Source organism: Pleurodeles waltl, chromosome 5 (assembly GCF_031143425.1).
Source record: "Pleurodeles waltl isolate 20211129_DDA chromosome 5, aPleWal1.hap1.20221129, whole genome shotgun sequence".
NCBI lineage: Eukaryota > Metazoa > Chordata > Amphibia > Caudata > Salamandridae > Pleurodeles > Pleurodeles waltl.
The window spans coordinates 439318477-439330658 of record NC_090444.1 but is presented as its reverse complement, the minus strand read 5'-3'; the positions used below and the strand labels follow the sequence as shown (position 1 = coordinate 439330658).

The window sequence follows — 12182 nt, the reverse complement described above, 5'->3', positions numbered from 1 at the left end:
TAAGGGCCGCATGTGCAACCTTGCGTTTGGGACAATGGCTATGCATGAGGACATCATGCCTAGGAGCTGTAATATCTTCGCCTGTATTCTTTGTGTTGGATACATGCGTTGTATAATCTTTTGGAAATTTTGAACCCTTTGTGGACTTGGAGTGGCTATTCCCCTCGTTGTGTCTATTGTCGCTCCTAGGTATTGTTGTACTTTGCACGGCAGAATGTGTGATTTCGCATAGTTGATGGTGAAACCGAGTTTGTAGAGGGTTTGTATGACCTGATCTGTGTGGTGTGAGCACCTTGTCAGTGAGTCGGTCTTGATTAGCCAGTCGTCTAGATACGGGAATACGTGTATTTGCTGCCTTCTGATGTGTGCAGCCACTACTGCTAGGCATTTTGTGAAGACTCTTGGTGCAGTTGTTAAACCAAACGGCAATACTTTGCATTGGTAATGTATTCCTTTGAATACGAACCTTAGGTATTTTCTGTGCGACGGATGTATTGGTATGTGGAAATACGCGTCTGAGATCCAAGGTTGTCATGTAATCTTGTTGCTTTAGCAATGGTAACACTTCCTGTAGCGTGACCATGTGAAAGTGTTCTGATTTGATGTATGTGTTTAGTGTTCTGAGGTCTAGGATTGGTCTCAGTGTTTTGTCCTTCTTTGGTATTAGAAAGTACAGTGAGTAAACCCCTGTATTTGTTTGTGTATCTGGTACCAGTTCTATTGCGTTCTTTTGCAGTAATGCTTGAACTTCTATTTCTAGGAGGTCCGAATGTTGTTTTGATATATTCTGTGGTTTTGGTGGTATGTTTGGAGGGATTTGTAGAAATTCTATGCAATAACCATGTTGGATAATTGCTAAGACCCAAGTGTCTGTTGTTATTTTCTCCCACGCTTGGTAATACTGACTTATTCTTCCCCCCACTGGTGTTGTGTGGAGGGGATGAGTGACGTGTGAGTCACTGTTTGGTTGTAGGTGTTTTGGGGCTTGTAAATTTTCCCCTGCCTCTAGGGAATTGTCCTCCTCTGTATTGGCCCCGAAAGCCTCCCCTTTGGTACTGTCCCTGGTAGGTGGACGGTGTTGAATGTGAGGTACTGGCTTGACCCCGAAACCCCCCTCTAAAGGTTGTCTTGCGGAAGGTGTTGAAAGTGCCTCTGCTCTGCGGGGAGTAGAGCACGCCCATGGCTTTTGCAGTGTCAGTGTCCTTTTTTAGCTTCTCAATTGCCGTGTCCACTTCAGGTCCGAACAATTGTTGCTCATTGAATGTCATATTGAGCACCGCCTGCTGTATCTGGTTTAAAACCAGATGTTCGTAGCCACGCGTGCCTTCGTATGGTTACTGCAGTGTTAATTGTTCTTGCTGCTGTGTCCGCTGCGTCCATAGCGGAGCGTATCTGGTTATTGGAGATGTTTTGGCCCTCCTCAACCACTTGTTTCGCCCTCTTTTGTAGTTCTGTGGGTAGATGCTCAATGAGGTGTTGCATCTTGTCCCAGTGGGCTCTGTCATATCGCGCAAGGAGCGCTTGAGAGTTAGCGATGCGCCACTGGTTTGCAGCCTGTGCTGCGACCCTTTTACCGGCTGCATCGAACTTGCGGCTCTCCTTATCCGGGGGTGGTGCATCGCCCGATGTGTGAGAGTTTGCTCTCTTGCGAGCTGCCCCTACCACAACCGAATCTGGTGGCAGTTGTGAGGTGATGAAAGCTGGGTCTGTGGGAGGTGCTTTATATTTCTTTTCCACCCTCGGTGTTATTGCCCTACTCTTGACAGGCTCTTTGAATATGTCCTTTGCGTGCCTTAGCATTCCTGGGAGCATAGGCAGGCTTTGGTAGGTGCTATGTGTGGAAGAGAGGGTGTTGAAGAGGAAGTCATCCTCGACAGGCTCCGAGTGTAGAGACACGTTATGGAACTCTGCTGCTCTAGCCACCACTTGTGAATATGCTGTGCTGTCTTCTGGTGGTGAGGGCTTTGTAGGATACGCCTCTGGACTGTTGTCTGACACTGGGGCGTCGTATAAGTCCCAAGCATCTTGGTCCTGGTCACCTTGGCTTAAGGTGGTGTGAGCCGGTGAATGTGACGGAGTCTGTGCCGGTGAAAAGTGAGCTACAGGTGGAGGAGAGGGTGGCGGAGTTACCTTCTTCACCAGTTTGGTTTGTGGTGCTTGTTCTAGTTGGAATTCAAGTCTCCTCTTCCTCCTAATAGGGGGAAGGGTGCTTATTTTCCCTGTCCCACTCTGTATAAAAATCCGTTTTTGAGTGTGGTCCACCTCGGTGGATTGTAATTCCTCCTCGAATCTATGCTTTCGCATTGGAGAGGACAGTGATTGTTCCTCTGAATAGGAACTGGTAGTTGGCTCGGTTGCGGATCGTTTTGGCACCGAAACTATGTCCACGCTCTATTTCGGCTCCGAGGCGACTTCTCTTTTTCAGAGTCGAACCGTCTCGGTGTCGATCCTCCTCGGTGCCGCTGTCTCTGCGTCGAGCAGCTTCGGCTCCGCTATCTCGGCGTCGATCTTTGCCGGCAGCACTATCTCGGTCCCGAGATGGCTGGGTGCCTGTGTCTCGACCCGAGTCGGACGATCTCGGCACTATTTCGGCCTTCTTCGGTGCCGATGGTCGGTCACCGATTTTATGGGTTGAGCCATGGCCTGATGGCAGTGGCATCCCCTGGGCCTTGTCAGTTTTCTTATGTGCTATCTTCGACGTCTTACTCACTGTTTCATGGTCGTCGAATTTGTCCGAGTCCGATTCATGGATCGAGAAGGCTTCTATTTCTTCTTGTTCCTCGAATTCTCGGAGTCCTGTCGGCGTGGACGCCATTTGCAGTCTTCTGGCTCGTCTGTCACGGAGCGTTTTTCGGGACCGGAACGCACGACAGGCCTCGCAAGTTTCTTCCCTGTGCTCGGGCGACAGGCACAGGTTACAGACCGAATGTTGGTCTGTATATGGGTATTTTTTGTGGCATTTAGGACCGAATCGGAACGGGGTCCGTTCCATCAGCGTCGATGTCACACGCGGTCGGGCCGACCAGGCCCAGACGGGGGATCGAAAACTACCCCGAAGGGCAACGGAGATGTTATCGTTTGGATTCGATGTCGATGATATCTAACCCGATCCCGAACGCAACAATACCGACGTAATTTTCCGATTTTGAGCTAACTTTCCGTTCCGAAACCCGGAGCGAAAGGAACACGTCCGAACCCGATGGCGGAAAGAAAACAATCGAAGATGGAGTCGACGCCCATGCGCAATGGAGACAAAGAGGAGGAGTCCCTCGGTCCCGTGACTCGAAAGACTTCTTCAAAGAAAAACAACTTTTAACACTCCGACCCAACACCAGATGGCGGGCTATGCACAACATGTGTATCTACAGCGACAGATGCCATCGCACACTAGGTTTCTAAACTCCAATGAGATTCCAGCCCTAATGTTAGAAATGGGGTTGCTGGTTGGCTAGGGTATACACCTAAGCCAGGCAGAACCCACCACTCTAGTCAGTGTAAGTTTTACACCAAAGATAATCTGTGCTCACCCCCTGGTAGCTTGGCACAGAGCAGTCAGGCTTATCTCCAGAGGTCACATGCAAAGCATTTGCGCAACACACACCACCAACAATAAATACACCACAAAATAGACTCCACACACTATTACATAAAAATATAAATTATATTACACATAAATCATAGACCAATTGTAAAACATCACAATGGGTGCAACAAGGAAACTGTTAGTTTGTCAGACACTATGAACAAAAAAACATTGCTGTGCATATCATGCAGTCCCCTGAAATAGTACTCCTTATCCTGACCAGCATGAGGCATGAAAACGGCAGATAACTACTAACAGATGGTACTTTTGATCATAACACAAACACCGGTGATAGACAACACACCTTATCGGTGGATATCTTCAGGACATGATATGGCATGGAAAAGCACACGTACCACCAAGCATGAAAACATGAGGTATGACAATTGTGCCCTCAACGTAAATATTGAAGCAACAGTCACTTTACGGGGCTCTAGGAGACCCCAGGCAACATACATTTGGTAATATGTCATGTGCCAAGCACCTAAATCCTCCCATAACATGACTGAACTGCCTTCACCAGAACACAGTCGCACAGATTCCCTGGGCACTGGAATTCCACCACACCTACGGTTATATGGTATTTCAATCATATCATTTGAGGGGAAGCCAAGAAGATTGTATGGCACGGGAGTAAGCGTGCGCCTCTTAGGGCACATGCAACATTCTGTGAGACTCTAGGGCTATGATCAGCCCTTTCTTCTCCCCCACCCCATTCCAACATTGCGAGGAGTCCCCCCGGCTGTTCCCCCAGTAAGGGGGTATGTGCGGTTGGCACATACCCGCTTCAGGAGGGCAGGAAGACACTGCGTCCCACGCATGGGACAATGTTGCTGCAGATGCGGGACGCAACTGCCAGGTAGTGACTGTCCTTGTCGTGGGTTGAAGGGTGGGCATGCACACAGTAGGGGATAAGGGACCACCCCCCCCTCAGGGTTCCCACGTAAAAATCCTTGGGGAGTGGGGGGGCAGCGCTGCCTGCTAGTGTACTGCACAGCAGCTTGCACCCTGGCAGGTGATCTCCAAGTGGGCTGCCTGTGAGAGCAGCATGCTGGCATTCACGGATGAAGGAAGCCATTGGTGGGGCAGTGCTTCAGTAGGAGAGTTTCCTGAGCCCCCATGGGAAGCGCTGACAGCTTCTATCTACCTTGAAGAGGATAGCGCTGAGGTGCACGCAGTGCTTGAGGAACACAACCCCCCGGGTTACAGGGATCCAACAGCTACAGTGAAGTGCTCGTCATGCTGTGAAGGAGGGGGGGGGGGGGGGGGGGAACAAGCGCTCTCCCCGCACTGTGTGTACAGATGAGCTCTTAAGAGTTTGGGCAAAGCATAGTGCTCTAACCACTAGGATTGCAGGAACGAAGGAGTAGGACACAGCGCTTCCCCCACACTGGACTCAGAGAGAGGCCAGACAGAGGTAGGCAGGCCAGCACAGTTAAGTGGGCGGCAGTTCTTCTTGGCAATCCACAGCACCTGGTGAGGTCAGGGTGCAGTTGGCAGCAGGGCAAAAAGAATAGCAATCCAGGGAGTCTTATGCCACCCAGCAGGCAACAGAGCAACAACAGAAGAGCAGTCTAGATGAGTCATTTTGCAGCTCAGCAGTGTCCTTACACAGGTTCAGTCCCAGTTCCAAAGGTGCCCTAAAATCATGGGGTCAGCCAGGAGCAGCTTGTGTGGCAAAAAAAAAAAATATATATTTTTTTTTATAAAAAATCCACTTACATGAATCCACCGCACAGCTTCTCTTTCCTTCGCCGCAGGCTCCCAGCCTGCTCTGTGGCTAATCTGAACGCTGCTGACGCAACAGCAGTGTTTGGATTGACCGGAGCACCAAGCCAGGGCGCTCTCAGGCAGACGGGAAGAGTCTGCCTGCTCTCTCCAACCCAGCACTTCGTTGCCGGTGTGGAGAGAGCTTAGTGCGCATGTATGTCTGGCCGGCCTGAGATGTGCTAGTCAGCCCTGTGGCCCCCTCCCCTTCTACAATACATTAATAAACAGTTTATTCTAGTTGTATTGCAGAAGTTTGGCAGCTGCTGCTGGCAGGTTTGGTTCTGCCCTAGCAGAGGAGCCAACCCCGGCCAGAGCATCTGTAATTATACTCTAAAAATTCCTTTGTTCAGGGGGTACCTTCAAAGGAACCCTTTCAAGTGAAGCACAGAACCCTTTCAACACTGCCCTGTCTCCAGACAAATAAGGGTGAATCACCCCATTGCGTGAGGGCAAGACACAGCCTATTCACACGTAAGGTGAGCACGACCCTGCCTCTCCCCATCCCCCCCAAAAAAAGGAAGTTGCCTGGCAGACTATTTAAAAACAAAAAAAACAAAAATAGTCTGCAATATAAAAAGTATACAACACAGCAGCAGATGAAATTACATTTATGTCATCGGTATTTTGGGGTGGGGGGGGGAGGGGGTGGGGTGTTCATGTTAGGGGTACTAGCTCATTATAAACAGCATCCAAGAGATTATCCGGGCCAACTTAGCACGTAGTCCTGTGGGTTAGATCGAAAAGAATCTGGTGTTTGTTCACATGTTGGTAAATTGTGCCTCTCAGGTGAGTCTCCTCGTTCCCCTGCTTCCTTCCATGGGTTCTATATTTTGTTGAATTTCTTTGGGCATTCGCATGCTTGATACACAGTTGTCTCTGCAGACATACACCAGTCCATATTTTGAGCCCACTGAGTCGTTCTAAGAGGCATCTCACTGCCCCATACCTGTATGTCCCTCCTACCCAACTGTAGTGCTATATTACAGAACAAGGGTGTCTGACCAGTTGCCCAACTGCCTCCTTTCGGTGGGCCTGTGGGGTCTTCCAAATGACACTCAATCTCGGGCACTCCAATAGGATGTATACCAGGGCTCTCCCTGCGGTGGCATCCTCTTAGGCATCTCCGCTGGGGAGTCTGTCCATTTTGTAAAGCCTAGTCCTAGTAAAATACATCCTATGCAATATCTTGAGCTGTAGGAGGCGGAAGCCAGCAGTGATCACTACCTTCCTAGAGTATCTGCAAGTCTCCACCCAGTCTGCTTCCTCAAATGTTCGTCTATTTTTTAATTTTTCCAGGGGATGCATGCAGTTCAGGACTAGTGATGCATAAATTATTGAAATTGCATGAAGGTGCAAGGGGGCTGCTAAGAGTCTATTCTGGTGCAGTACCTTCCTCCTCTAGGTGTCCAGAGTGACTTTGCAGGGTATGTCTAACCTTGGTATAACGGAATCTCTAGGATTCTGCAAGCTCATTTTGAGCATGACTGGCCACCTTCCCGCCCCAAAGGTCCCCTTATCTTGGAGATACAGGCCCACCAATACGTCATAGTCCCATAGGGTAATTTTCCACATGCTTAGGTTGGAGAATTCTAACCCTTCTGTGGCTTAAGCCAAGGGTGGAGAGACCATATAAATGGCTACAATTAAAGTAGTAAGCTACAACCAAACGTTCAACAGCAGATCTTACCAAAACCACAGCACTTAACAGAACTTTGCTCTTTGAAATTACAACTTTTTGCAAAATGCACTGAATTGTACACAACCAATTAAATCATTCTCACCGAGATGAAATCCCCCTTGAGGTAGGCGTCATCTTTGATTGCTTCATAGACTCCCACTTCCTTCCCTTGCACCTTGACCTTGGCATGGGTTACATCTGGATACTGTGTGGAGGAGTGATTTCCCCAGATGATGACATTCTTCACATCATCACATTGCAGCTTGAGCCTCAGGGAAATCTAACATTAAAAAGGGAAACGGCACAGAGTACATTAAACAAAACCAAGCAGGGTGATAACATTCATGGGTTATACCCAGCACCAATAAGTTTCTCTAGATATAGAAATAAGCTTGGAACTTTCAGCCATTGAAATCGAGCGAGAATTGGCGGTTCTGTGTTTTTTCTTTAAAAAAAGAAATAGATATATAGATATATCTCTCTCACTGCTTGGTTGATATGGTCATTTAACAAATACTCAAAATATGCTAAAATTGTTTTAAGCAGCAAAAGATGAACAGAATCATAATGGACAATAAGGAAAAGTCTTGAAGATGAGTGCAAATAAAGATTTGACACTTTATAAAACTAATGCAGAACTTAAATCCCCTTTAATGGTGACCTTCTGGGAATGCATTATGTACGACTAGCGAAGTGACAAAGTTTTATAGAACACGTTTTATCCACCACTATGATAAAGTCCCATCCCCAATTAACTCCAGATTAGACCGATGCCCCTTTCACTAATTCGTAACAGGCAGCAAGGCATCTGAGGAGGAGCATCCTATGTGGGTACAACAACTGACACCATCACACATCCTCATTAGAAAACTGAAACCATACTCAAGATCAATTTACTGACAGAAGTTTTTCATTTTAAAGCTAGATCTCTAACCTCCATAGCCACAAAACCAACACAACTCTAGAAAAAACAGTTCAGTGTTGCATTGACTTACAGTGCAATGCTAAGGTGCTACTACGAAAAAATATAACTGCTCACTGCCAGATACAAACGTTACAAAAAGGAAAAAAAGAGATGCCAGATTATTAGCTAATGCAGATCAGAGAAAAACTAATATATAAACCACATTGTAAGACTTTTAAGTATGCATAAACAGGAGCCTCCACAGTGCAAGGAAGTAGCTAGACTTTAGAACAGTAAAAGTTGATCTTTAACAGAGAAGAACCATACTACAACAATCAAATAAACAATGTGTATTTTACCACACGTGCACTAGTGTTTCTGGATTTCCATTGGTTTGTTTAAAGGAAAAAAAAAAAAAAAAAAGCAGCCAAAATCTTAGCCACATAGCACCTTACTCCTAAAGACTTTACTCACATTTTCAATACACCATTATCCAATTAAAAAAATAGTACTGGTTTTACCAACATCAAAAAGGGTGCAATGCGGAGTCCACCTTGCCAGAAATCAAACCTGTGTCCTTAAGATCACACACGATCTCAACAGTGCTCAATTTGCAAGGTACTTTACCAGTGTAATTAAACTAGTTCAGAAATTAATGTTTACAGCTGCTCTTTGCAGAACTTTGATCATATCAGCTTTATTCGGCTGCTTCACCGCCACTCCACAGTAACGTAAAGGCTTAACTGCCTAAACTCACATTAATGCTGGGCAGACTAGACCATTAGGCTCAGAAGTTTTACTCATTGCACTCCTGCTTACTCTCTAAAAGTTCCTCCTGCACAGCCCATCATTCCAGGTTAGTTACATGCACTTCTGACCTCAATTTCTCTCGACCCTCAGTCCTGTCTCTCGAATATTCACCAACCACTGTCATTTCTTATGTTTCAATCTCACCTAATTCTCCCAGTCTTCTTTTCCATCACTGAAATTCCCGCATTACTGTCACAAACTACAGTTTCTTCACTCCTCGTTCAACTACTTTTTTGTTTTTTAATCCCAGTACTTTTCCAAAGTATAAACCCTCTAACAATCTTTGCTTTGCTATTTTTGCTAGATATTTTGGTATAATAAACTTTGAGGACTAAAACACATCCATCACCTAACATTTGCAGCAATTCCTTTGCTAAGGAGAAGTTATTAAAACTAAGGGACAATGATTAACATGGAGAGGATGGTGACTTGATAGTCTTTTAGCAGCACTGAAAAAAATAAGGCAATTTTTTTAAATTGTTCTACACAGAAACTACATGGAAACTAAAATGAAAGCTGCTCCAACAAGGGAAGAAACGGAAGCAGCAGGCAACATGGACAAGTAGTGAACAGTCCCAGACTATGATGCTCTCGTCATACAGCACATTCTTTAGTAGCAGGAGGTGCAGTTCCAGTAGATGAGACTGAAGCACTCACCTGGGCTTTAGCTCTGTTGTGATCCAGACGAGTCAAGCAGCTGAAGTTGTCTTTTGGTATTGATGGAGCAGACTTTGCAGCAGTCAAGCAGTTGGTATTGGCTGGATTCCCAACCACCAAAACCTTTAACAAAAACAAACAATTACCATCTGCATCCACGCTTTTGGCACCAGAAAGACATGCTTACAATGATTTTGCACAGCAAACATCCGAAAGAGGTGAGGGTACCTGTAGTGAAATGTGTTTTGACCAATGACTGTTGCATCACTTTGCACCTGGATTGGCTGGCTAATGTTCACCAGTTACAGACTACATTTTGTATTCAGTATAGCCTTAGATTCATTCTGCCTATTGACTTTATCGTAGCATTATACACTGCCATGTTAAAGGCTGCCCGTAATTTTCCACATTGTAAACCGTACATGGTCTTGTTTTCGTGCTTTCTCACCAAGGGTTTTGGTTGATAAGGACGTACTCCCAACAGCAGGGAACGGCCTTGTTTTGACTTGACATCTTGGTATTGTGGCCAAACCCAAACGTGTTATTTTCCAAGCATACCTAAACTAGCCAGCATGTTCGCAAAATAAGTGTTTTTTCCAGAAAGCCCCTTTAGTTTTCTTAAGATATAAAAAGACCCAGTGCGACAGTGAGAGGGTCAGTGACGTCAATCAGGATTTTAGACGTCTGCTGCTCAGTATATTTCCCGTGAGGGTAGAGATCCCTTTCGCAGTCGAACGGGGTCATTGTCTTGCTGGCATGAGAAAGATGAAGCATCTGACAGGCCCTATGGTGATGCATTTTTAATTCATTATTTGCTGTATATTATAATATAGATACATATATTTGCTGTGTGTTTTGCAGTGGAGAATCATTTCGGTATGTTTTCATTTCATTGTTGTAACAGTTTTTAAGTGTGTGCTTTCAACATGATAATCTCCTTTTAGGAACCTCGCATAGTGAAATAATTAATGTCTTCTTTGGATTAAGAAGTGCATTCCAGAGATTTGTCAGCTCGGTCATTAGTGAAAAGCCAAACAGTGCCAAACTAGTGGTTTACTTTCCATTTGGTCATAAACCGATTAAAACAGATAAGTCAGCCAATGTAAAATAATTCTCAAGTATTTAAATTCAGAACCCTGGTATTATCTATAGAGTACTTGTTGATAAGGCGTCTTCCAGCTATGTGCATAAAGTGATAAAATGTTTCAAGGTCTTCACAACACGTAATGGTTCTGTCACTAAACAAAAGCAGCCAATATTTAAAATTTTAAAAGGGTGCACTCAAAGTATGTATTGATTGTTGTGGTTCAAGTCACCAGGTTTCGCTTAAAGGACAAAGTTGATGTTCCTTTCTCGCTTCTGTTTTTTTTGTTTTTTTTTCTCAGAGGCAGCCTCAAGCCAGTCCAAACAGGTTAAATAAAACTAGCTTTCAGCTGCCACCGCACATTATGAAGTCATCTGATGCCATAAGTAAAGAAATCCTCGTTTCCATTAAAACTGATCCGATGGTAAGCTATTCACCAACATATTTTACAATACATACTAGAGCCAATTAAAAAAAAATATATATATATATATATATATATATATATATATATATATCTTTCCTATACACAGCTAACAAGGGAGCCTCACACCTGCTGTAAATGTGCACTTAAAACAAAGCCAATAATATCTGTCTATAATGAAGATGGAACCAGTGACCACAGCACCACCCCTGAAGACTTACTCAGCACTTTTGAAAATGTGAATCCAGTTACCAGCACCACTCGTTTAGCTTTTCTACAACCAGTTTCAAATAAAGTTTGAAGACACAAAGTCTGGCTCTGGTATATCTTCCTTACAAAGTTTTAAACCAAGAATTAAACCTTTGTCTGCCCACTAGAAGGAAGTCTTCCGGACACCTATTTGTTAAAAATGAATACAGGGTAGGAAGCAAAAGCCGTTTTGGTCTCTTGATGGTAGGTCTGCTTCATTACAGGGCAGTTTTCCTTTACATGGATTTATTATTTTTTTAATTTAAACAAACAATTCCATAGTAAACCTACAGGGGGTCATGTGCATTACATTTCAAATACTTGTAGAACAGGCATTTTATACAGAAAACACTGGTACAGACAAAATTATCTTATACAGATTATACATCGTCATCAAGTGTAAACATTAATGGCCTGGTCTCCCTCAGCCTTTCAGTTTTAGGTCTGCATTGTCCCTTTCCTTTTCCACTAACTCCCATACAATGTCTTCAATCCACTTGGCAGCTTAGGAGAGAATCTGTCCTTGGTACTTCAGATATATATATATATATATATATATATATATATATATACACACACACACACACACATACATACATACATACACTCTTTGTATGGTACAGCAAACCTCACAACCTAGGGAGATTTGCTCTCATTTACAATGGTTGGTATCAGAGGCCACTGCTGGTTCACAAGACAAGGCTTTACTCAGTGAAGATCAGGAACACTACTAACCCAGTAAGCATCTGCTTGTGGCATGTAGAGTGGTAGATTCAAATGCTCTGCACACTCCTGCCATCTAGTGTTGGATCCGGAGCATTGCGAGTTTTTCTTCAAAGAAGCATTTGCGAGTCAATGGATCGAGTGACTCCTTCTCGGTGATACTGTGCCTGGGCATCAACTCCTTTGTTAGATTGTTTTCCCGTAGGCGGGTGAGAAACAGAGTGTAGAGGAAGTATAGAGAAAGATGTCCATACAAATGCAACTACATACAAGTATAAAGTAACTGAAACTGCCACAGGT

General features: G+C 44.7%; 1 protein-coding gene across 1 annotated transcript in view; it reads right to left on the bottom strand.

Moving 5' to 3' along the window:
- MDH1 (malate dehydrogenase 1) overlaps positions 1 to 12182 on the bottom strand; it is a 54737-nt gene that overhangs the window by 12087 nt on the left and 30468 nt on the right. The window contains exons 5-6 of the mRNA XM_069234225.1: positions 9403 to 9525; positions 7135 to 7311 (exon numbers count right to left, since the gene is read on the bottom strand). Of these exons, the coding sequence (XP_069090326.1) occupies positions 7135 to 7311; positions 9403 to 9525 (300 nt within the window). The remainder of the gene's footprint in view (positions 1 to 7134; positions 7312 to 9402; positions 9526 to 12182) is intronic.